We start from the raw sequence: 27,677 nt of genomic DNA, 5'->3' as shown, positions 1-27,677 counted from the left end.
TGCCGCCGAACATGCTCGTCTGCTCGTAAACCAGCAATGTCACGACGTGACTTTGACGCGGGCGCGGGGGGGCGTGTGGGACTGGTAAGTTTTAGAGCTTGTATTGTACCGAAAATTATTCATTAGCATCGCGGTACTATACTAATACCGGTATACCGTACAACCCTAGTACAAACAGTTGTGATGGTCCACAAAGCCAAGAAATTTGAATATTTTTGTAGAAACATTCTCACAGAATGACACTTATCTGCTCTACACACATACTCACATGTGATTGGCTCAAGTTCAAGCCCCGCCTACTCTTTCCATTTCAACCATGGCTGAGCTCATCATGCCTGAAGGCTTCGTGGAAACAAGACATAATAAAAGCTTTCTGGGACTCGCACGCTGTCCACTACGTAAACACAACGCCACTCACATTTTGTGTGTGTGTGAGTGTGTGTGTGTGTGTGTGTGTGTGTGTGTGTGTGTGTGTGTGTGTGTGTGTGACAGGCGGCAGTGGATCGATGTGGCGTCCATGTTTGTCTCCCGTCAGCAGTCTCATTAGCAGAGTCGCTAACATCGTGTGCTGTCAACAGAAATCCATCAATAGCTTGGTTCCTCTCGTCAAACTCGCTTCAAGACGCTTCACATCGCCGCTGGACATGAAGTGCACCGCGCCGTGATTTGTGTGTTTGTGTGTAAGGACAAGTAGCTGAATGAAGATACAGGGCAACCTCTTGGGTCAAGCTTCTTTTTATACTTATGTTAAGAATGTTAAAACATGTACTGAGAGTCTCATGATTTAAAGGCCTACTGAAAGCCACTACTACCGACCACGCAGTCTGATAGTTTATACATCAACGATGAAATCTTAACATTGCAACACATGACAATACGTCCGGGTTAACTTTAAAGTGCAATTTTAAATTTTCCGGGAAATATCCGTCTGAAAACGTCTCGGTATGATGACGTTTGCGCGTGACGTCAAGGGTTGAAGCAGACATTTTGAAATAGCACGGTGGCCAGCTTAAGTCGTCTGTTTTCACCACATAATTCCACAGTATTCTGGACATCTGTGTTGGTGAATCTTTTGCAATTTGTTCAATTAACAATGGAGACTGCAAAGAAGAAAGCTGTAGGTGGGATCTGTGTATTAGCGGCTGGCTGCAGCAACACAACCAGGAGGACTTTGAGTTGGATAGCAGACGCGCTACCGTGAGTACAGCTTTGGCTTCCAAACATTTGATCGCTTGCCCGTACGTGCGTGCCGCTATGTGCATGTCACGTACGTAACTTTGGGGAAATATATGTTTCTTGCCGACTCTGATGGCGGCCGGGGTGTCGTAGAAAGCTAATACGCCGTCCGCCGCCGCGCCGCTGTCCTCACCGGTGTCTGGGTTGACTTCCTCCGTCTCTGGGCCGCCGACCGCACCGATCATCGTGGTGAAGTCCTCCGTCGTGCCGTCGATCGCTGAAACGCAGGTGAGCACGGGTGGTGATGAGCAGATGAGGGCTGGCAGAAGTGGAGAGCTAATGTTTTTAGCATAGCTCTGTCGAGATCCCGTAGCGAAGTTAGCTTCAATGCCGTGGTTAGCAACAGCATTGTTAAGCTTTGCCAGGCTGGAAAGCATTAACCGTGTGGTTACAGGTCCAGTGTTTGGTTCGGTGTCTCCTGATAGTAGTATTGTTGATTTTCTGTCTATCCTTCCAGTCAGGCTTATTTCTTCTGTTTCTATCTGCAGTTAAGCACGATGCTATCACGGTAGCTCCGTAGCTAAAGTGCTTCGCCGATGTATTGTCGTGGAGATAAAAGTCACTGTGAATGTCCATTTCGCGTTCTCGACTCTCATTTTCAAGAGGATATAGTATCCGAGGTGGTTTAAAATACAAATCCGTGATCCACAATAGAAAAAGGAGAAAGTGTGGAATCCAATGAGCCCTTGTACCTAAGTTACGGTCAGAGCGAAAAAAGATACGTCCTGCACTGCACTCTAATCCTTCACTCTCACTTTCCTCATCCACAAATCTTTCATCCTCGCTCAAATTAACGGGGTAATCGTCGCTTTCTCGGTCCGAATCACTCTCGCTGCTGGTGTAAACAATGTGCAGATGTGAGGTGCTCTTCAACCTGTGACGTCACGTTACTTCCGGTACAGGCAAGGCTTTTTTATCAGCGACCAAAAGTTGCGAACTTTATCGTCGATGTTCTCTACTAAATCCTTTCAGCAAAAATATGGCAATATCGCGAAATGATCAAGTATGACACATAGAATGGACCTGCTATCCCCGTTTAAATAAGAAAGTTTCATTTCAGTAGGCCTTTAATAATAGTTCAACCTTGGTGCAACATTCAAGATCGTCAACGTGCTCGAAGGTTTTTCGCTCATTCACTGACTGATGACGAACTTTGGGGTTGACAGTCTTTTCCAGGATATTTTCACACGGTTTATATTGTTTGAACATTTTAACACGGTGACAGGAGGTCTGAGGACCACCCAACAACCTTCAGGTTGGGAGACCACCACTCCCATCCAGGTGGTACTCACCTGTCTCTGGTTCTCTGTCTCCAGACGCAGGCGAGCCTCGATGCAGCGCCGCGTCTCCAGGAAGGCCTGACGCTGCGCCCGGTCCGACAGGTAACTGATGAAGATCCCGGCCGTGTTCATGCACATGAACAACACGGTCTGAGCCGCCACCTGGAAAACACAAACACACAGTGGGTCACAATGCGCACACTGCAAAAAAGGTAGACCGGGGACAATGAAATGAAATATAAAACCATAAAATAAATAATATTTTTCTATTATACATGTATAATAGAAACATATTATGTAAACCCAAATGCTCAAAATAATTAATTACAATAAGTTTTGTAAACTTAAAAAGTTGTTAAAAGTTGTACTTACTTAAAAATGTTGAGTGTGAGTAACATTTTCCTTCTTTTTAAGTTTATTAAACTTGTTATTTTTAATTAGTATTAACTTGTTTGCAGATTATGTAACTGCTACTTAAAATAATTAACTCACAGTTACTTAAAACTCAGTGGATTAAACATAATTTTGTCTTATTTTGAAAGAACAAATCATTAAATCGAATCAAGAATAAATGAATGAATCAATTGCACTATAGATTTGTATTGTTATTATACTCTGTGTGTGTATGTATGTATAAATTATCAATCAATCAATCAATGTTTATTTATAAAGCCCTAAATCACAAGTGTCTCAAAGGGCTGCACAAGCCACAACGACATCCTCGGCTCAGATCCCACATCAGGGCAAGGAAAAACTCAAGGCGTGGCGAAGTTGGTAGAGTGGTCGTTCCAGCAATGGGAGGGTTGCTGGTTACTGGGGTTCAATCCCCACCTTCTACCATCCTAGTCACGTCCGTTGTGTCCTTGGGCAAGACACTTCACCCTTGCTCCTGATGGCTGCTGGTTAGCGCCTTGCATGGCAGCTCCCTCCATCAGTGTGTGAATGTGTGTGTGAATGGGTGAATGTGGAAATACTGTCAAAGCGCTTTGAGTACCTTGAAGGTAGAAAAGCGCTACACAAGTATAACCCATTTATCATTTATTATAACCCTATGGGACAATGAGAAACCTTGGAGGGGAATTCTTACACACACTCAGAGGAAGTGCTTTTATTTTGTGGCATTTGCGTGCACTTCCTCTTCAGGCAGCAGACACGAGGAGGAACATTTTTGAGTTGGCTTAATTGGTAACTTTAATTCAATTATAATTTAAAAGTACATTTAACATAAACTCCAAATATTTGCGATCTTATATACTCAAATATTTGAGTTTGTGAACTCAAAAAATATGTGGCAACCGATTGCCTCACTGTTTTTGAGTTCAGCTTACTTATTCGGGTTTACAGTGCAGTGTTATAAAAGTATAAAATAAAATAATGTACAATTGGCTGTGAGAAAGACAGACAATGGACAGAGAATCCTCTCTCCTACGTGTCATTTATATCAGAATTTTATAGCTGCTGGATGATTCAAAGGGGCTGTTTGCAACATTTACACAGATTCCGAGAGGGCGCTAACTTTCCAATGTATTTCAAGTGTCATATATCCCGCACTCTTACATCTTCTATGGTGTAATTACACTTAGACTTCCTTTATTGTCATTCAAATTTGAACTTTACAGTACAGATAAGAACAAAATGTTGTTGCATTAGCTCGTGGTAGTGCAGGATAAAAGAGCAATAAGGTGCAGAGTGTTTGCATTTACAAAAGAAGGTGCAGATATAAATAGATAGATTACTGTACAGATAAATATATTGCACTTTTGCATATGCATCCACGTTTATGTTATATTGTTTTTTATAGTCCAGCGAGTTAATCCGTTTGAGGGAATTGAGGGGATTATTATGATGCGTTCAAGAGCAATGTTCCCTCTAAGGTGCCTGTGCAATTGCGCACTGCTCAAGCGTCCTCTGCGCACGGCAAATCTATGCCACGCACAAAATCAAATAAAAAAATAAGCGCATAACAATTTTCGACACATGGACACTACAGAGAAAACAGTTTTCGTCATCATTGTTCAAATATTGTAACGTCTGTCGAGACGCTCTGAGGACATGAATTCCATCGATCACTTTACTGAGCAAAATTCTTTATTGTCGGCCATAAACACATCACCAAAACATTAGTAAAAAAAATGATATCTAGCAAAAGTGGTCATTTTCTGCAGTACAAACCAGACCAAAAACAACTTTGTTATATCAACAGCAGCCGCTCGTTCTTTCTTGCTTGCGCCAACACATGCACATATGGCACTTAGCCAATAATGCGTTTACAGCCACACAAAAAGTCGGACAACTCCAACACCACACATAAAGTGTCATTCCAGGTCATTACACTATGATTTACCAATCAAATGTGTGCTTATTCTAGTGTCATTTATTAGGAATCTTAATTTATAAATATTAATCATGAAATGCTGTTAGTATATTAAATAGATACTAATAAAAATATATTTTTTACAAACAGGAAGTTGCAGGAGTGTACACATGATCCCCTGCTTACATCTCATTGTGCAACATGTGAATGTTTTAATGGGAACTAAATGCAATGTCTGAAAGGGGTACAAATTATTTCCAAAGCAGGACCTCCACCCAGACAAACAATACAAGTACACAGTTCATGAAAAAAAAACAATATTTTTTGTTATTGTCATTGTAAGTGGGCCTAAACAATTATATTAGAAAATAACCTCATGGAAATGACTGCCGTCATTTGATTATAATAATAAGAGAATGTTGTCTGTCTATCTGTGTTGGCCCTGTGATGAGATGGGGACTTGTCCAGGGTGTACCCCGCCTTCCGCCCGAATGCAGCTGAGATAGGTTCCAGCGACCCCGAAAGGGACAAGCGGTTGAAAATGGATGGATGGATGGAGATTGAACTTGTTATTTAGTCAGGTTTGGGACAGATGTGCTGCCGGTGTAGCCACAGTGTGCACGTCTGATGTTGCTCACATGGGCTCCACAGAATGCTCTGGGAGTTTTTGCGTTTGCTCACACACATGAAAAATTAGAGGGAACATTGTTCAAGAGTCTTATGGCCTGAGGGAAGAAGCTGCTACGGAGGCTGTGGAACCTCTTTCCAGAGTCCAGCAGTGAAAACAGTCCTTGGTGGGGGTGGGAGGAGTCTCTACTGACTCTAATGACGTAACTACGTAACACATGCACACGCATTAGCTTTGGGTGTTGATAGCTAATGATACCAATTTGGATAGTTAGTAGTAGCTGCATTTAAATGTGTATTCTATCATAACAAGATGACTGCAAATTGTTCATTGCTTCCCTTGGACTGCTTTTGTATGTGTGCACGCGCTCCCTGCGCGTACATGTCGACGTGACCGCCGTAAACACCACTCGTTTTATCGTACCACTCGTTAGCAAATGTACACACAGTCTTAGTAGATCACTCGCAACGCTCCCACTAATAGAACACAGAAAGTTATAGTTTGCACACGCTGTTCAGTGCGTGGTATTAGGATCTCAGTAGAGCACTGCGTGCAAGCCTGCAAGTGCACCAGTATCACATTACAATGCGTCTCTTGACGTTGCTTCTTCTCTTTACCTTGGCTGTGATGGCAGGTGGGTCACATTACACCGTCCACTACCCATGACGTAAGACGGTGCAGGCAGCATCGCCACGTTTTAAGCCGTGACACACACACACACACACACACACACACACACACACACACACACACTAAAACACAGTCACACGCTCCTGGGGTAATTTGCATGTCAGACGAGCCTGGGCAGGTCTTCTACTAGTTCCCTGCCAAAAGTCACAGAGGATGCTTGGAGTTGGCCCACAAAGAGGCGGCCTGCTGTGACTTCAGTGACATGAAACAACACACACAGACCAAACACGTTTTTTAAAAATAATTATACACCTGCAGTCGTGGTCAAAAGTTTACATACACTTGTAAAGAACATAATGGCATGGCTGTCTTGAGTTTCCAATCATTTCTACAACTCTTATATTTTTGTGATGGAGTGATAGGAGCACATACTTGTTGGTCACTAAAAAAATTCATGAAGTTTGGTTCTTTTATGAATTTATTATGGGTCTACTGAAAATGTGACCAAATCTGCTGGGTCAAAAGTATACATACAGCAATGTTAATATTTGGTTACATGTCCCTTGGCAAGTTTCACTGCACTAAGGCGTTTTTGGTAGCCATCCACAAGCTTCTGGTTGAATTTTTGACCACTCCTCTTGACAAATTGGTGCAGTTCTGCTAAATTTGTTGGTTTTCTGACATGGACTTTTTTCTTCAGCATTGTCCACACATTTAAGTCAGGACATTGGGAAGGCCATTCTAAAACCTTAGTTCCAGCCTGATTTAGCCATTCCTTTACCACTTTTGACGTGTGTTTTGGGTCATTGTCCTGTTGAAACACCCAACTGCACCCAAGACCCAACCTCCGGGCTGATGATTTCAGGTTGTCCTGAAGAATTTGGAGGTAATCCTCCTTTTTCATTGTCCCATTTACCCTCCGTGAAGCACCAGTTCCATTGGCAGCAAAACAGGCCCAGGGTATACTATATACTATATATATATAACTATACTACCACCACCATGCTTGACGGTAGGAATGGTGTTCCTGGGATTAAAGGCCTCACCTTTTTTCCTCCAAACATATTGCTGGGTGTTGTGGCCAAACAGCTACATTTTTTGTTTCATCTGACCACAGAACTTTCCTCCAGAAGGTCTTATCTTTGTCCATGTGATGTGAGATGTCAACCCAAAATGTTGAAAGTGTTATGTGTGGGGGGGTCGCAGCTTGCTGCAAGGTTTGTTCCCCGTGATGCAGACGGACCACTCCGGACAGGACGTGCAGGTAGGAACATGATTTATTCGTACAGATCACACAGGTACCAAAAACAGAAAACAAGCCAGAGGAAAAACGTGCCTATCGCACTGGACGCTAGGGCTAACACTTAGCATGGACTAGAGACAAGCGATACTCACGTAATAGTAGCATGAAGCAAACAAAGAAACCAGGCCGACTGACCGGCAAAGGCAGGCTTAAATAATGCCTCTGATTAGTGCTCGGGAAACAGGTGAGCGTCCCGAACACCAATTAGAGGCAGGTGAAAATAATAAGTAACCATGGTAACTAAAACAAACTCAAGGGTGCACAACAACAGGAACTAAGGGAGTCCAAAACTAACAGAAAATAACAAAAACATGATCCAGGCCACGGATCATGACAGAAAGAGCCATATTGGACCAAAAATACAAAAATCTAATCTGTCTGGAGCCGCAAAAAATGAAAAGCTGTTTATAAGTGTTATAATTAAGGCAACACATGACGTAAGTGTCTATATTAGCTATAATAGCTGACTATCAAAAAGACTATGTGTCGGCTGAAGCAAATCTTCGTTGACAGAAATGTTGAAATGTAATATTTATTCTACACATTTTTACAACATTAGAAACCAAATCAGCGGCTACTTAGAAGGTGGGATAACTCCTGGAAATTACTGGCTTTGAATGGCCAAAGGTATGGATGTGTTTTTCCAAGTTAAGGCTTTCTTCTTTTAATAGATTTATTACAATCTTTGGCAAGCTAGGTAATGTTTGCTGTGGTCTGGAACAACATGGCACACAAACAACTATGAGAAATGCAGCCAATATTACATACAGATAATGTGTCATGAGACATGCAAATATAAATGATATACAAAGAGGATAAAAGTAAAGGATATTAAATGAGCTCATATATACATACAAATGAGGCATAATGATGCAATATGTACACAACATGTAGCCTAAATAGCATGTTAGCATGGATTAGCAGTCATTCACTGACCAAATATGCCTGATTAGCACTCCAACAAGTCAATAACGTCAACAAAGCACACTTTTGTGCATTAACGCACAGGATAACAATTTTGGTGGACAAACTGAGACAAAGAAGGAGTGGAAGATTTTACATGTAAACAAACTGTTGCGTCACAGTCCACACTATGGGGAGTTCAAGAACCGCCGAAATTAGTAGGACAAAACGATGTTCACCAAATACTCTCATCAGTGAAACATCAACACAAACATATTAAACCAGTGGTTCTTAACCTTGTTGGAGGTTCCGAACCCCACCAGTTTCATATGCGCATTCACCAAACCCTTCTTTTGTGAAATTTTTTTTTTTTTTTCAAATTCAAGACAAAGTTATATGTTTTTTTTCCTGGTGCACAATATTAACCGTGCATGAACATTACCTTGTTCAAAGAACAAAACCAACAGTGCATGAACTAACAACAAATTACACACCTGCAAATCAGTGTGACTTCTGCTGTTGCTGTATCCATGATACGCCGATATGGAGAAGTTTTTATTTACACGATGAGTCGGGTGTGTCTTGACTGCCGCGGCGAAGGCTCCGCCGAACCCCTGAGGCTGACTCACTGAACCCCTAGGGATCGAATGGATTTGTTGCACAGGTGGCATCCTATGACAGTTCCACGCTGGAAATCACTGAACTCCTGAGAGCGGCCCATTCTTTCACAAATGTTTGTAGAAACTGAATATACAGTATATATATATACATATACATATATATATATATATATATATATATATATATATATATATATATATATATATATATATATATATATATATATATATATATATATATATATATATATATATATATATATATATATATATATATATATATATACACACACACATACAGGTATATACACATACATACATACATACACACACACATATATATATATATATTAGGGGTGTAACGGTACGTGTATTTGTATTGAACCGTTTCGGTACGGGGGTTTCGGTTCGATTCGGAGGTGTACCGAACGAGTACACATGCTAGCAGCAACCGGGCTAGGACAACATGTAAAAGCCAGAGCTGGAAGACCCTCCCACCTCATTAAGATCTCCCGTTTGGGAACACTTTGGCTGCGCGATACAACAATGGAGGACGGAGGTTTGCCGACATTGTTCAGCAGCTGCTTCTGACAACACGTCAAACATGTGTTGCACCTTTCCTGCTTCCGTCTCCCAGACCGTAGTCGAGGAGCGCAGGGGAGACACTCCTCCAGGGCCGATGTATTCTCGGGGGCAACACCCTTCACTCTACCCGGCAGTGGGTCTCCACAGCTACGGACTCCAGGGTAAATGACGAGTCCGGCGATTAGTTGCAAATCGTGGCTTTATTGAGGTCTTGCACACAGCCAATCCAACAAAACACTAGCCACTCCCCGCACTCATGCTACCGCTCCCTTACCTCGCTCGCCCACACATGTCACATATTAAAGGGCCACCCACACACATACGCTACTCTCATAACACATGCTAACCCATTTGAAGCGTCACCACCGCATTCAAGCAGCCTCTCCTCGGCGAGTCAGGCAGGGCTAAAGCAATAACAAATGTTTTTATAGCAGCAGATATAAGTCCATATTGCATTAAAATCTAGATTTTGACCCACTTCTATGGTGGAAAAACAATGAGCCCATATATCCTCTTACTGCCAAGTTAGCAAGGCTGGGGAGAAGAAAAGTTAATCTGAGGCTGAGTTGACTTGAAACTGTTTAATGTTGCACTTTTTATACGTAGAAGAAAAGTTTTGTCATTTTATTTAATCTGAGCAACAATTTGAGGCAGTTTAATGTTGATTAACGTGGACCCCGACTTAAACAAGTTGAACAACTTATTGGGGTGTTACCATTTAGTGTTACACTTTATATGTAGAAAGGTTTTGTTAAGAAACCATTCTGAGCCTTATCTTATTTAGTTTTTATTTTATATATGTTGACCACGTTAACCCTGGCAATGGACCCTGTGTGTATATGTATGTTATGCCATTGTATACAAATTTGATAAATAAATAACCAAAAATGTATATATTGTTGTTTTCTTACTGTACCGAAAATGAACCGAACTGTGACCTCTAAACCGAGGTACGTACCGAACTGAAATTTTTGTGTACTGTTCAAAAGTTTGGGGTCACATTGAAATGTCCTTATTTTTGAAGGAAAAGCACTGTACTTTTCAATGAAGATAACTTTAAACTAGTCTTAACTTTAAAGAAATAAACTCTATACATTGCTAATGTGGTAAATGACTATTCTAGCTGCAAATGTCTGGTTTTTGGTGCAATATCTACATAGGTGTATAAAGGCCCATTTCCAGCAACTATCACTCCCGTGTTCTAATGGTACAATGTGTTTGCTCATTGGCTCAGAAGGCTAATTGATGATTAGAAAACCCTTGTGAAATCATGTTCACACATCTGAAAACAGTTTAGCTCATTACAAAAGCTACAAAACTGACCTTCCTTTGAGCAGATTGAGTTTCTGGAGCATCACATTTGTGGGGTCAATTAAACGCTCAAAATGGCCAGAAAAAGAGAACTTTCATCTGAAACTGAAACTCGACAGTCTATTCTTGTTCTTAGAAATGAAGGCTATTCCACAACATATATATATATATATATATATATATATATATATATATATATATATATATATATATATATATATATATATATATATATATATATATATATAAACTAACAAAAAAGAAAAGACACAACCAAAACATCAGTCAAATAAGTACAGGCAAATATTGACTTGAAGCCACAGACAACTGCACTCCTGAATGGCCCCTACACGGTGCAGCAATACACAAAAGCAAACAAAAGGCTCATTAATTATTTACATTTCAATTACTTTTCAGTCGGGTTCAAATTGGAGATCTGTCTCTTTTACATATTTTAGGAACGCAACCCATACTTCTTGAAATTTTTGCACAACAACCATTGAATGTCAGCCCAATTTTCTCCAATTTAAGGACATAAACAATAACTCTAATCCAGTGAATGTGGCAGGGAGGCGTTGCAGCCTTCCAGTTTAGCATATTGGGTCTTCTCGCTAACAAATTAGGAAATGCTACCAAGTTCTTTTTGGATTTGCAAAGAGAAGATGACAAAGGGTCTACCCCAAATAGTCCGCTTAGAGCATGGGTGTCAAACCTACGGCCAGCGGGCCAAATCAGGCCCGCGAACAGGTTTTATCCGGCCCATGGGATGAGTTTGCTAAGTATAAATGAATGAATGAAACCGCTGTTCTAAATGTGTCCACTAGGTGTCTCTATAGCAATTCTTTGTATCTTTGTAGATTATACTACATATGTAAAAAATATAAACCACATGATGTTAGTGCACCAGTAGAGGAAAATGAGCAAACTACATAAATAACATCCTGTAATTTCATTTTGATATTATTTTTTTTTATATTGATAAATTGAAAATTAACACCAATGAGTTGACTGATGAACATTATCACATAATTTATTCAGAAAGTATAAATAGCGACAAATAAAGATAGAATACTATTAATGTATGTGCATATGTAAGTGTAAAAAAACCCAACAACATTACGATTTGTACAGTTTCAGAGTGTGCTTGTTCTATTTTTAAACAAAGAAAACAATCTGAAGTTGTCTTTATTTTTAAGTTATCGTGCCGGGATTTTTACCAGTCCGGCCCACTTGGGAGTAGATTTTTCTCCATGTGGCCCCCGATCTAAAATGAGTTTGACACCCCTGGTTTAGAGGAATGGATTACATTTTTTTGCCAATTACCAAAGACAAAGTATTAAAAATGTCAGTCCAATAACTGCACAGGGATGGGCAAAGCCAAAATGTATGTACTGGATTAAGTTAGCTGTAGTCTATCACACATAATACTAATATTCCGTCATGCACCTTAGCCACTCGGACCTTGGTATAATATGTACGATATATTAGCTTGCATTGAATAAGCCTGTGTCTTGCACAAATAGAAGACTTAATGAACTCTGCTTAAAATCTCTGTCCAGCTTCCCTCAGTTAGGGTCACTCCTAAGTCACCCTCCTAAAGTGACTTAATTGAATTTACAGACTCAGGGCTTAAATGAAAAATGTGATTGTAAATATGAGTTATTGATTCTTTTAAAGTCGGAAGTGGTGTCAAAAACGCATCTAAAACTGTGTCAGTTGGTAAGTTTGGGAATCTGGGGAAAGTATTACAAACAAAACTGCGCAGCCGTACATAACTAAAAAGATGTTGCTTACGGAGTGAAAATGTATTACAAAGTTGCTGAAAAGAAGGACCTTTGTATTGTGCCACACAATACGAAGGTCCTGGGTTTGATCCTCGGCTCGGGATCTTTCTGTGTGGATTTTGCATGTGACTGCGTGGGTTTCCTCCAGGTACTCCGGCTTCCTTCAACCTCCCAAAGACATGCACCTGGGGATAGGTTGAATGGCCACACTAAATTGGCCCTAGTGTGTGAATGTTGTCTGTCTATCTGTGTTGGCCCTGCGATGAGGTGGCGACTTGTCCAGGGTGTACCCCGCCTTCCGCCCGAATGCAGGTCTTTGGTCCCCGCCCCGAGGGGACCAAAGACCTCCCCCGCAGCCGGACGGGAAGACCGCCCCGCCCCACCAGCAACCGGGCCCCCACAAGCCCCCCCCCCCCCCCCCCCCCCCCCCGCTCCAGGAGAGCATGGCGGGGCCCGCCGTAGGCCGCCCCACCCAAGTCGACCGCCGCAGGACCGCCCAACACGGGGCCATGGGAACCACCCACCCCACCTGCAGGGACCCCAACGATAGTGCATGGGCAGATCTTCCCCCTGAGGGAAGAGAAAGAGGGGGCAAAAAAAAAAAAAAGGAGATCACAGACACGCTGACACACAAGGTCACTACCCAGCAGCTGGCTGCCTTACAGCACTGCAGAATACCCTGCAGTGCACCGAGCTGCCATGATAGACGCGGGAACTAGACCCAGCAGGCCCCAACCAGGACGGCATCCAGAAGGGGTGAACGGTGGGACCCAGGGGCCCCAGACACGCAGCCCGGCTGCAGTAGCCTGAGGCCCCGAGAGCGCCCACCAAAAATACATGTAGTTATATATATACATACATACACACACATATATATGCATGTATATATATATATATATATATATATATATATATATATATACACAAATATACATACATATACACACATACCTACATACATACATGCATACTTACACATACACATACCTACACACAAGTGGAAGCGAAACCCGCGCGACGGAACACAAACCAGAAGTGAAGACAACTGACCACCCAATCCATTTCCGTTAAAAAAAAAAAATTTAATTGAAAAAAATCGACTTTCACTGTAAACAAACATGGCTTTGTGCATTTCTGCTTGTCTGACGTTATCACAGTATTTATTTAAAAATGTTTTCCTTCTGTTCACTACTTTTGCTTTACCTCTCTTTTTGAAATGAAGCTGTTCTGTGCCATTTATGTATGTACAAGTTGCCGCACGTCTTCATGTTATGACATTCTGTGTATGTGTCTGAGGTTTGCAGTTAGCACTTGGAGTAGCTATAATGTCGTACATAAAGCAGCTCGTTGAGACGGCAACTGGATCCCTTCTTTTATTGTTACATCGACAAGTGACCCTTCATACCATACTTTTGTTTTTGCCAGTTTCGTTTTAAAGCAACAAACTCAACAGCATACTTCAGTAGATGTTGAATCAGGGGAGACAGCAGCAAGACAATCACTTCGTTCCGAGACTATTACATTTAGTACCGCCTCTACCACCGAAGAGTAGCTCATATACTAGAAGCATTTAAGTCCCATCTTAAAACTCATTTGTATACTCTAGCCTTTAAATAGACCCCCCTTTTAGACCAGTTGATCTGCCGTTTCTTTTCTTTTCTGCTCTGACCCCCCTCCCCCCTCTGCGCTGCTGACCTGTCTCCGCTCGAGATGGTCACCTGCTGGCCCCACTATAGACTGGACTCTCACTATTATGTTAGATCCACTATGGACTGGACTTTCACAATATTATGCTAGATCCACATCGTCGCCCACATCTGCGGTCCTCTCCAAGGTTTCTCATTGTCATACCACTGGGTTGAGTTTTTCCTTGCCCCGATGTGCGATCTGAACCGAGGATGTCGTTGTGGCTTGTGCAGCCCTTTGAGACACTTGTGATTTAGGGCTATATAAATAAACATTGATTGATTGATATCAAAGACTTGCACGGTAAGGATAATTCAAACCCGAATTTTGGAGGATGTGTTTTCATGACTTGGCATAAACCGCCCGTCTCGATCAGAATGAAATTCTGATCCGAAAGTGTGATCGGTTCAGAATATTCCGAATGCCGTGTTTACATGAAGAATTTTTATTCCAGTTAGGCTTTTAATCCGATTAAATGTGTCAATGGGCACATGTGGCATTATTATTATTGGTCCTTGGAAATGAGCAGCCTTTGTTAACATATAAAAAAAAAGTCGGGGCCTTCCCAGCTGAGAGAATTTGTAAGCCTGTGAGACGAGCGTCCTCAGTGAGAGGAACGTAAGTCACACACAATGTCATGTGACGTTAGAGCAGGTGGTCGTTCGTTGGTAGTGGGCGGTCTGCTCCTGCTGCAGGACGCCATGCCTCAAAAAGCACACAGAGTATTTATTTCACGCTTGCTCGTTGTGTGGGAGAATCAGATCAGACTGTAGCTTCAAGACGCACGCACACACACACACACACACACACACACACACACACACACACACACACACACACACACACACACACACACACACACACACACACACACACACACACACACACACACACACACACACACACACAGACACAGACACACACACACACACAGACACACACACACACACAAACACACACGCAGTGAGGCACGGCGCCCCCCGGGTGCATTACGGCGTGCTACTCTGTGTTATTGTGAATCTCTCCCAGGACGCCATCAGGGCTGATTCAATTTCTTCGCTTGCCCCCGAAGGCCTCTGCACCTCCCACGGAGACCAAAATTAAAAAGCCCACAAGCTGTGGCAGCTGCGGCGCCATCTATGTTGTTTTGGAACACGCTCGTTAAAGGCAAATGGCACTGATGTGGATGTTTTTAACGAGGACTCATTAGGAGCGGGAACATGTTACATGGAAAACACGACGCCAGGTTAATAATAGTCACAGGGATCACATGTGACACACACACTCACACACGCACACACACACACACACACACACACACACATACAGACAAAGTCAACAATAACGAGTCTTGCAAGTGACCTGCAAGTAACCTACGGTTTCAACGTCACATGACCGCGAAGGAGAGTTGAACGCCAAATCGCCATGATGAGTAGAATTATCATTCATCACAACACAAACATGCCTCCACAAACATTTGTGCAATTGACCAAAAAAAGACAACAACTGTTTACAGGGCTATGTGGCCATATTGACATTAGCATCTACAGACATTGTTACATGATCATCTAGAGCAGGTTACTCAACACGTTTTCAGCTTTTATTTAGCCTTTATATCAGGGGTGTCCAAACTTTTTCCACTGAGGGCCGTACACGGAAAAATTTAAGCATGCGGGGGCCATTTTGATATTTTTCCTTTTCAAACCTTAACAAAATATATGGATTTTTTTTTAACCTTTAGGGCTCCCGGGGACTATAAAGGGTCTCAGTCATTAAAATGTTAAAAATAAGTCAAATTATTATTATTATTTTTTATTTAACGCTTACAGTAAATCTCTATATCAACTTGAGGTTGATATAAAGTAAAAAAAAAAAAAGGTTTTCTGTCAAAGACAACTTTGTTTTTTATAGTAAAACTGAAATTTAATTTAATATTTTTGAGTAATCACAGTGAAAAGTTAAATAAAATCCTACTAAATATATTTGGGATCCAAAAGGTCCCCCACTCATAAAGTGATACATTTTTATTAGTTTTTTTTAAACTTTTTTTTTTAACTTTTAACACTTAAATTACGAGATTAACTTCAGATATATCTGTCGATTTTACGTTTTAACTATTATTTTGTTTGTTTTATGCTCTTTTGTCAATTAAAACTGTGTTGTTTTTATATGGCAACCACACAATATATGCAATATTTTTTCCACATAAAACATTTTAAAGTGATATTTTTTAAGTAATAATTCATTATAACATAGATTTTTAGTGTTTTTTTTGTTTTTTTTAGCAATGGCAAAAAAGAATAAAAATAAACAAAGACAAAAGAAAGAAAACAGCCTGCATGGCAGCTTTGTGTCAACATTGCAACTTTTTCTTGTTAGATTTCACCTCATTCCACTTTTTTGAAATGTTTTTTTTAATTTTTGCAATATTATCAATTTAGCAATTTTTGCAGAATGTGTGGCGGGCTGGTAAACAATTAGCTGCGGGCCGCAAATGGCCCCCGGGCCGCACTTTGGACACCCCTGCTCTATATTAATGATTTGCCCACTGTTTGTCCTGAAGCTGAATGCTTAATGTAAGCAGACGACACAGTTTTCTTCCTCCATGGTCACACCAAAGACATTGTTACTCCCTCCGAGGTCTTAATCAAGGCTCAAGTTGTTCGTTTTTCCTCACACAGACATTTATTTCAGCCGGGCCTTTTTCTCATTACCAAACGATGCCAAAAAGAAGAACTAATAAAATAAGAAAACAGAACTTACAATTAGTCTGACATCCAATCAAAGAAAACACATTGATTTCACATACATTATCAGAAAGAATCACCTCATTGGCCTCACAAACTCCAAGGGAATAAAGTTTATTTTTAATCCAAGACTCCATTACCGTCTTCCACTTGTTTTATCTGACCACATAACTTTCCTCCAGAAGGTCTTATCTTTGTCCATTTGAAGTCAGATGAAACAAAAATTGAGCTGTTTGGCCACAATACCCCGCAATATGTTTGGAGGAGAAACGGTGAGGCCTTTAATCCCAGGAACACCACGCCTACCGTCAAGCATGGTGGTGGTAGTATTATGATCTGGGCCTGTTTTGCTGCCAATGGAACTGGTGCTTTAAATGGGACAATGAAAAAGGAGGATTACCTCCAAATTCTTCAGGACAACCTAAAATCATCAGCTCGGAGGTTGGGTCTTGGGCGCAGTTGGGTGTTCCAGCAGGACAATGACCCCACACACACGTCAAAAGTGGTAAAGGAATGGCTAAATCAGGCTAAAATGTATGTTTTAGAATGGCCTTCCCAAAGTCCTGACTTAAACGTGTGGACAATGCTGGAGAAACAAGTCCATGTAAGAAAACCAACACATTTAGCTGAACTGCACCAATTTTGTCAAGAGGAGTGGTCACAAATTCAACCAGAAGCTTGCCAGAAGCTTGTGAATGACTACCAAAAGCACCTTATTGCAGTGAAACTTGCCAAAGGACATGTAAAATCAGAAAAAATGTGATTAATATTAATCCGGGTGTGTGTAAACCTGCTCGCCGCCACAGGGCCAAAGAGTGTGAATGACTGTAAAGACGACTCACTGCGTTCGGTTAAGTCTACTGGTTAAGAAACGTGCTCAGGTGCTGAGAGCGATGCACAGAGTGAGACCTCTTTCTTCCTGTCGGAAGGGAGGGATGAAGAAACATCGATATAATTTATTTCACGATAAAATGACCAAACGCCGCTTAATTGTTGTGTTCCTTGTTCTCCCCCGCTCCCCCTTCCTCCTTCCAAGACGCGCTTGCAGTATAACAACATCCATGATTGGTTGGTTGTTTACTATGATGAGTCACGATTGGTTAGGGACAAGCCAATCAGAGGCAAGATAGGGCGGGTCATCAAACCAGTAAAAATCACAAAGTGCCTGCCTGCAAATGTAATTTTTGATCTGAGTTTGATACATTTTGTATTATTTGCACAGCTATGTTATTTATCTTACGTAGAAAGAATACTTTTCTACTTTATTTATGTTATGTAATTCTGTACTACTTAAACAGTTTATTTCATGTGCTGTGTGTTAATACCCATCTTGACTAACTGGGTTAATAAAAGTGCCACTGACTGTTTACAGAACAGTTGTCATTCGCTTCAATTTTACTGAATATCACTAAAAAATGAATATCTTTATATGTATACTTGCACCGAAAAATATATCGAGATATATATCGAATATCGAGTTTCAGTAAAAATATATCGAGATAATTTTCTTTCCTCAGTTTTATTCATTTTTACTTCTTCCTTCATTTAGGTTTGTAAGACTGAAGATATTAAACATAAAATAAACATTACAAAAGTATAGCGTCCAAAAATAAGCTAACAAAAATAATGTCCATATTGTATTTTACATAATTAAAATAGAAGGTTTAGTGTCACAACTACATATGTTTACGCATATAGAAATTAAACAGCATCCACATCAAACATTGCACTCAATGTATGCGCCATAGCACAATTAAAGGCCTACTGAAACCCACTACTACCAACCACGCAGTCTGATAGTTTATATATCAATGATGAAATCTTAACATTGCAACACATGCCAATACGGCCGGGTTAACTTATAAAGTGCAATTTTAAAATTCCCGCCACACTTCCGGTTGAAAAACTCCTTTGGATATGATTTATGCGCATGACGTCACAAAAGCAACGGAAGTGGTTGTACCCCATCGGACCCGATAGAAAAGCCTCTTGTTTTCTTCGACAAAATTCCACAGTATTCTGGACATCTGCGTTGGTGAATCTTTTGCAATTTGTTTAATGAACAATGGAGGCTGCAAAGAAGAACGTTGTAGGTGGGATCGATCGGTGTCTTAGCGGCTAAGTACAATACTTACAGCAACACAACAAGGACTACTTACTACGCCTAGCCGATGCTTGCCGCCAAACCTACGGATGAAGTTCTTCGTCGCGCCGTTGATCGCTGGAATGCAGGTGAGCACGGCTGTTGATGAGCAGATGAGGGCTGGCTGGCGTAGGTGGAGCGCTACTGTTTTATCATAGTTCTGTGAGGTCCGGTTGCTAAGTTTCTAAATTAGCCTTAGCGTCGTTAGCAACAGCATTTTTAAGCCTTACCAGGCTGAGAATTTTTAACCGTGTAGTTACATGTCCATGGTTTAATAGTATTGTTGGTCTTCTGTCTATCCTTCCAGTCAGGGGTTTATTTATTTTGTTTCTATCTTCATTTGAGAACGATGCTATCACGTTAGCTCAGTAGCTAAGTGTGTCACCGATGTATTGGGGCGGTATAGCTCGGTTGGTAGAGTGGCCGTGCCATCAACCTGAGGGTTGCAGGTTCGATCCCCACTTCCGCCATCCTAGTCACTGCCGTTGTGTCCTTGGGCAAGACACTTTACCCACCTGCTCCCAGTGCCACCCACACTGGTTTAAATGTAACTTAGATATTGGGTTTTCACTATGTAAAGCGCTTTGAGTCACTAGAGAAAAGCGCTATATAAATATAATTCACTTCACACTATTGTCTTGGAGATAAAAGTCACTTTAAATGTCTATTTCGCGTGCTCGACTCTCATTTTCAAGAGGATATAGTATCCGAGGTGGTTTAAAATACAAATCCGTGATCCACAATAGAAAAAGGAGAGAGTACATAGTTCTGTGAGGTCCGGTTGCTAAGTTGCTAAATTAGCCTTAGCGTCATTAGCAACAGCATAGTTAAGCCTTACCAGGCTGAGAATTTTTAATCGTGTATTTACATGTACATGGTTTAATAGTATTTTTGATCTTCTGTCTATCCATCCAGTCAGGGTTTTTTTTAATTTAGTTTCTATCTGCATTTGAGACTGCTATGCTATCACGTTGGCTACTTAGCTAGGTTAGCTTCTATTTTTTTTAGCTTCGAAAAGCTGAATATTATTAATCGTGTATTTACATGTTCATGGTTTAATAGTATTTTTGATCTTCTGTCTATCCATCCAGTCAGGTTTTTTTTTAATTTAGTTTCTATCTGCATTTGAGACTGATGCTATCCCGTTGGCTACGTTGCTAGGTTAGCTTCTATTTTTTTAGCTTCGCAAAGCTGAATATTATTAATCGTGTATTTACATGTTCATGGTTTAATAGTATTTTTGATCTTCTGTCTATCCATCCAGTCAGGGTTTTTTTAAATTTAGTTTCTATCTGCATTTGAGACTGCTATGCTATCACGTTGGCTACGTTGCTAGGTTAGCTTCCATTTTTTTAGCTTCGCAAAGCTGAATATTATTAATCTTGTATTTACATGTTCAGTCACTGTGAATGTCCATTTCGCGTTTTCGACTCTCATTTTCAAGAGGATATAGTATCTGAGGTGGTTTAAAATACAAACCTGTGATCTACAATAGAAAAAGGAGAGAGTGTGGAATCCAATGAGCCAGCTGGTACCTAAGTTACGGTCAGAGCGAAAAAAGATACGTCCATCACTGCCTCTCAAGTCCTTCACTGTAACGTTCCTCATCTACGAATCTTTCATCCTCGCTCAAATTAATGGGGTAATCGTCACTTTCTCGGTCCGAATCTCTCTCGCTCCATTGTAAACAACGGGGAATTGTGAGGAATCCTAGCTCCTGTGACGTCACGCTACTTCCGGTACAGGCAAGGCTTTTTTTTATCAGCGAGCAAAAGTTGCAAACTTTATCGTCGATTTTCTCTACTAAATCCTTTCAGCAAAAATATGGCAATATCGCGAAATGATCAAGTATGACACATAGAATGGATCTGCTATTCCCGTTTAAATAAAAAAAATTCATTTCAGTAGGCCTTTAAGCCTAAAGTGTAGTGTTATTGTCCTCTACTGGTCATATTTAGCGCTGCATGTATTAAACGAGCTCTGATCGCCCAAAGTTACAACACGGCCACGAATAGAAAATACATCACAAAGTCAGCAATGTCAATACCAAACAAACTAAATATATTTATGCACAATATCTACTTACATATATTTGACCAAGTTTGGTGATGAAGCTTACACTTGTGGATTTCTACCATTGTTGCCTCTTATCTAGAACACGGTGTCCGTTGCTTAAAAGGTCCGACAGGAAACAATGACTCTAGACCTTGTTGGGGGCGGAACATTCATATCGTGTTGTCCAGTCGTCGCTAAAAGTCTGATTTTCGCAATTTATTTCGATTTTTTTTTCCAAGGTTGAATTAGTAGTTTTCTTCTACTCACCTTACTGCTGCTTTATCGTGACACATAGGCCTCACTGTTGCCCCCCTGTGGGGTGGCGGGAGTACTGCAGACATGAGCAACCCAACCCATCAAGACTATTGGGGTGAATGAATTGATTGATTGAAACTTTTATTAGTAGATTGCACAGTACAGTACATATTCCGTACAATTGACCACTAAAGGGTAACTCCCGAATAAGTTTTCAACTTGTTTAAGTCAGGGTCCACGTAAATCAATTCATGAAAAGCTTTGGCAGACTGGATTTTGAATATGCCTGCATCCCTTCTACACCAAGTACTAAACCTGTTTTTTTTGTGGCATCAAATACTTATTTTACACAATCTAAAACAAAGTACAGTTATTTATACCAATTATTTCATTATTTTGTTTTTATTCTGTCTCTCTGTTACATTAACGCTACAGTACCATAAAAATGATGCACTTCATGTAGAGGTAAACTTAGAGTTATGGTTGGAGGGTATCAAATACTTCGATCCAACTCTGTGTTACTAAAACGGCCTTCTTTCATCTCTGTAATATTGCTAAAATGTGTCCCATTTTGTCCACCATTGACGCTGAGATCATTATTCATGCGTTCGTTACGTCTCGTCTCGATTACTGTAACGTATTATTTTCGTGTCTTCGTATGTCTAGCATTAAAAAATTACAGTCGGTGCAAAATGCGGCTGCTAGACTTTTGACAAGAACAAGAAAGTTTGATCATATTGCGTCTATACTGGCTCACCTGCACTGGCTTCCTGTGCACTTAAAATGTGACCGTTTTACTACTTACGTATAAAATACTAAAGGGTCGAGGCCATCTTATCATGCTGATTGTATTGTACCATATGTCCCGGCCAGAAATCTGCGTTCTAAGAACTCCGGCATATTTGTGATTCCCAGAGCCCCAAACAAGTCTGCGGGCTATAGAACGTTTTCTCTGGAATGCCCTACCAGTAACAGTTAGAAATGCTACCTCAGTAGAAGCATTTAAGTCCCATCTTAAAACTCATTTGTATACTCTAGCCTTTAAATAGACCCGCATTTTAGACCAGTTGATCTGCCGTCTCTTTTCTGCTCTGCCCCCCTCTCCTGAGTGGAGAGGTTATTAGGTGACCAGGTAACGAGATTTCTCTATAGAATCTCCTCTCTGGTCAACAAAAGCACCATGAGGATTCTGGCGGGAACTCTCGTTCAACCCTTTTTCGATTACGCATGCACTTCCTGGCACCCTAGCACCTCCAAAACCCTCAAATCTAGACTCCAAACATCCCAGAACAAGCTAGTCAGGTTACTTTTAGACCTCCACCCCAGATCCCACCTCACTCCAACCCACTTCTCCAAAGTGGGCTGGCTCAGGGTGGAGGACAGAGTAAAACAACTTGCACTGAGCCTAGTCTATAAAATCCGCTACACCTCCCTGATACCGAAATACATGTCAAACTACTTCCTTAATGTAAATGACCGCCATAACCACAACACCAGGAGGAGCTCCACTAACCACGTTAAACCCAGATTCCGATCTAACAAAGGTCTTAACTCATTCTCTTTCTATGCCACATCAATGTGGAATGCGCTCCCAACAGGTATAAAAGAAAGGGCATCTCCATCCTCCTTCAAAACCGCAATAAAAGTACACCTCCAGGCAGCTACAACCCTAAACTAACACCATCCCCGGATTGCTAATAATCAAATGTAAACAATCAAATGCAGATACTTTTTCTTGTGCCTTCTGATCTCTCTCTACACTGTTTCAATATCCATTTCTCTGTTCTCAATTGTTGATGACTGATGATAACAACCAAACCTAACCCCCCCCCTCCACACCCCGGATTGTAAATAATGTAAATAATTCAATGTGATTATCTTGTGTGGGTGTTACCATTTAGTGGTCAATTGTACGGAATATGTACTTCACTGTACAACCTACTAATAAAAGTCTCAATCAATCAATCAATGAGTCTCTAGCTGTTCATGCACTCATCTGTGCATCAGTTGGGGACGTCTCTGCGCTGCTGACTTGTCTCCACTCAAGATGATCCCCGGCTGGCCCCACTATGGACTGGACTCTCACACTATTAACAAGATCCACTCGAAGTCCATTGCACCGGTCGCTCAGGGGGAGGGGGGGAGGGGGGGTTCTCATTATATCCCATTGGGTTGAGTTTTTTCTTGCCCTGATGTGGGATCTGAGCCGAGGATGTCGTTGTGGCTTGTGCAGCCCTTTGAGACACTTGTGATTAAGGGCTATATAAATAAACTTTGATTGATTGACTTATTTTGCTCATTGTACAGATGTTCCAATGTTCTCTCAGATACAGTTACAGTATGTGGTGCCAGAGGGGGTTAGGATTACGTGAAACATAGCTGGATATTTTCAACAGGTAATATTATGGTCACTATAAACATGAACATTCTAAAATACTAAAAGTGGTTTGTATTTGGTGCTGAGTGGAGGAGATGAAAACCAGTACTGTGTTTTAGGAGGAGCAAACTGAAGAAACAAAAAGCCTAAAGGCGCTGAGAGGTATCAATGGAGGTGTGAAGCCTCAGTCTGAAAGGAAAGAAAGGTGGCGAGCCAAACCGCATGAATATTTCATGCTCACCATCTTGCCTTCGCTCTCCGCTGACAAGAACTTTTGGCTACAGTTCCTCTTTGCTGACAAGTTTTTTGAAGGCAGGATTTGTGCAGCTTAGTCCCTCGTGTGTCATCTGCTTGGATGGGCGGGGCCTGGACCCTGCTGCTAATCGAGCAAGCTGAGGGATGAATTTTGACGCGAGTGACTGCTGAACACATAGTGCACGGTCAGGAATTGATGATTGCATCGAAAAAGTGGGCCGAGTTGTTCAATCAACCAATCAGTCGATCAATCAACATACAGTACAGTTGACAGAGTCAAGACAGAGCTATCCCGCCACATCATTTCTTGTGGCCCGCGAAAGTCTGAAAATAATGTGCGTCAATAAAGGACTTAAACTTTCTTGCTAAATGTATTCGTTCTTTCCGTGTTGGCAGAAAAATATCTGCTGCTCGCAATTGTACAAGTACGTCTTTTAAACTTTAAACTAGTGATTACCAGAGCCCCAAAAAAGTCTGTGGGGTATAGAGCGTTTTCCATACAGTACAGTTGACAGAGTCAAGACAGAGGTATCCTGCCACATCAATTCTTGTGGCACGCGAAAGTCTGAAAATAATGTGCGTCAATAAAGAACTTAAAATTTCTTCTAAATGTATTCGTTCTTTCAGTGTTGGCAGAAAAATATCAACTGCTCGCAATTGTACAAGTATGTCTTTTAAACTTCAAACTAGTGATTCCCAGAGCCCCAAAAAAGTCTGCGGGCTATAGAGCGTTTTCTATTCGGTCTCCAGTACTCTGGAATGCCCTCCCTAAAAGGACCTACAATGATTTGAACCTACATTTAAAACGCTTCCTTGAGGTCGAGATAATAAGTATTGGATACAACCCGTTTTTAAATCTGCATGTTCGACTTCGGAGGCGTTCCCAGATTGAAACCACTCACCACCTTCTCTAAAAGCCTAATTCATCTTTTGAAATTGTGCACTGTTTAACTGTTTCCTTGATATAATGGGTATCCCTAAAGTCAGGACATACAATATAGCATACAGTACAGGCCACAAGTTTGGACACACCTTCTCATTTCAATGCGTTTTCTTTATTTTCATGACTATTTACATTGTAGATTGTCACTGAAGGCATCAAAACTATGACACCTTTGAAGTGAAAAGCATTTCAGGTGACTACCTTTTGAAGCTCATCGAGAGAATGCCAAGAGTGTGCAAAACAGTAATCAGAGCAAAGGGTGGCTATTTCGAAGAAACTAGAATATAAAACTTGTTTTCAGTTATTTCACCTTTTTTTGTTAAGTACATAACTCCACATGTGTTCATTCATAGTTTTGATGTCTTCAGTGACAATCTACAACGGGGGTGTCAAACTCATTTTAGCTCAGGGGCCACATGGAGGAAAATCTATTCCCATGTGGGCCGGACGGGTAAAATCATGGCATAATAACTTCAAAATACAACTACGGAAACTTCAGATTGTTTTCTTTGTTTTACTTCGGCCCAAAATAGAACAAGCACATTCCGAAAATGTACACATCACACATAATCATCTTGAAAAAATTGGTGCAGTTTCAAAAACACCATGAAGAACACAATGAACTTAATCTCAGTGTATCTACAGAGCAATTAAACTTTAAGACACAGTCCATCTCGGATTGAACAAAAAACTAAATAACGCATAAATAAAAACTACTATCAACTATCTCATTTGTCATTTCCACATATTATTTCCTGTGCTAACCCAACAAACCATACAAACTGACATAGAAATTTAAGAGGATTGAGGTACTCCCTGCCTTTTAGGCATCACGGTGTATCGATAGAATAATAAAAGCTGTGAAATGTGTGAACAATTTCAACAAACCAAAAACAAAAACTTAAAAGACTGACAGTATTGCAGTGAATCTCACACGGTTCACTTTCTTTAAATTTAGAAATGTTTTTTATTTGTTTTACATTGGGTCGGGGGGGAGGAGTCGCAGCCCCGCTTTATCGTGTACCTCTTGCTTGGTATACTTGCTCGCCCCCGGTATAAACTATTTGCTTGCCTAACAGAATTGCTATTGCGACATCCAGTGGACACATTTAGAACAGCAGTTTCTTTCGTTTAAAAATGCAGCTCAATTTTTCCCATAGCAAACTCATCTCGCGGGCCGGATTGAACCTGTTCGCCGGCCCGGCTGCATCAAATGATAATATAAATACATGTAATAAAGTCAAATACAAATAAGGCAACAAGAGAAGTACCCTACACTTCTCTTTTGCAAAGTAAATCTGAACAGCCGATATGGGCATCTACATCAACTATATGATTTGCCTGAGAAGCTGGACAGGACAAAAAAACTAAATAATACAAAAATAAAAAATAAAAAAAAAGAACCTGTTCGCGGGTCTGATACAGCCCGCAGGCCGAATGTTTGACATCATTGATCTACAATATAAATAATCATGAAAATAAATAAAAAAACATTGAATGAGAAGGTGTGTCCAAACTTTTGGCCTGTACTGTATATTAACAGAAAATTAATTAATACAATTAGTTTTTCATTTCCTAATAACAAAATAAATCATACAACAAATGATTAATTGAAACAATGAACAATCAAAAAAATATATTTTTTAAATCATAAATTTAAAATATATATAAATAGATTTTTAAAAATTAATTAATTGAACTAAAAATAACATACATTTATTTGTTTTGATTTATATGACATGTACCCAATTTAAAATATTAGATTTGGTATAATTGTACGTGTATGTATATTTGGGCAGACCCTGTATGTTTGGTGCTACTGTCTCCGTATTGTGTGACTTCCATGAGTCCTTTGAGGGAACTATTTTGGTTTGGGAGGGCTGGGTGTGCATGCACGTGCACAGCGTTATCCTGCACTGCTGTATGCAAACATGTGAGAGGAGCAGCTGGGAGAGTGAGACCTCCTGCTGCCAGCACTAGTCTCTGCAGCATCAACACTAGCGTGCGAGCAGCAGCAGTGGCGTCCTGCGTGTTGTGGGGGGGGGGGGGCTTAGGCTGGAGTGGGTGCCTGTGATTAACTCTGCTTGGCATGCCGGGATTGGGAATGCTGACTGCATAAAGATGTTCCGTCCGCCGCGATATTACCGTTTATATCCCAGCTGACAAGATGAAAACATCATGACAGCCAAGAGTCGCTGATCTTTGCAGGAAATTTGGAACACACCCCTGTTCACTAAACAGCACACAAACACACACACACACACAAACACACACACACGCACTGGACTCCACGACAGGATGATTAGGATTGTTGTGCCTTGGCGGAGGTCTTTGCTCTACTTAGCTCTCCAAAGTGCAGCCAAGGGGGCCACTATTGGCCCTCAGCACATTTTGTTATTGTCCCACGGCATAATAATAATTGGTAATTGGATGAATGTTCAACACTTTGACTGTGTTTAATCAATCAAAAGGTGGAGAATTTGAAAGTGACATTTTTCTGTATGCATCCAACTCCTCGTGTTGTTAAAGTGAATAAAATGTCGGGTGTTGTTGTCAAGCCTTGTCCCAGTTCTGGTCCTCACGCCTTCCCTCACACACTAGTGGTGTCAGCAGTAATCTAGA

General features: G+C 40.9%; 1 protein-coding gene across 2 annotated transcripts in view; it reads right to left on the bottom strand.

The window, feature by feature from the left end:
* adcy8 (adenylate cyclase 8 (brain)) overlaps positions 1–27,677 on the bottom strand; it is a 136,040-nt gene that overhangs the window by 71,665 nt on the left and 36,698 nt on the right. For both annotated transcript variants that reach the window (XM_062023046.1, XM_062023047.1), the window contains exon 2: positions 2,529–2,678. In XM_062023046.1, coding sequence (XP_061879030.1) covers positions 2,529–2,678 — 150 coding nt within the window. The remainder of the gene's footprint in view (positions 1–2,528; positions 2,679–27,677) is intronic.

The sequence above is a fragment of the Entelurus aequoreus genome, linkage group LG16 (assembly GCF_033978785.1).
Source record: "Entelurus aequoreus isolate RoL-2023_Sb linkage group LG16, RoL_Eaeq_v1.1, whole genome shotgun sequence".
NCBI lineage: Eukaryota > Metazoa > Chordata > Actinopteri > Syngnathiformes > Syngnathidae > Entelurus > Entelurus aequoreus.
The sequence above is the reverse complement of the archived record's forward strand: the minus strand, read 5'-3'. Positions and strand labels throughout refer to the sequence as shown.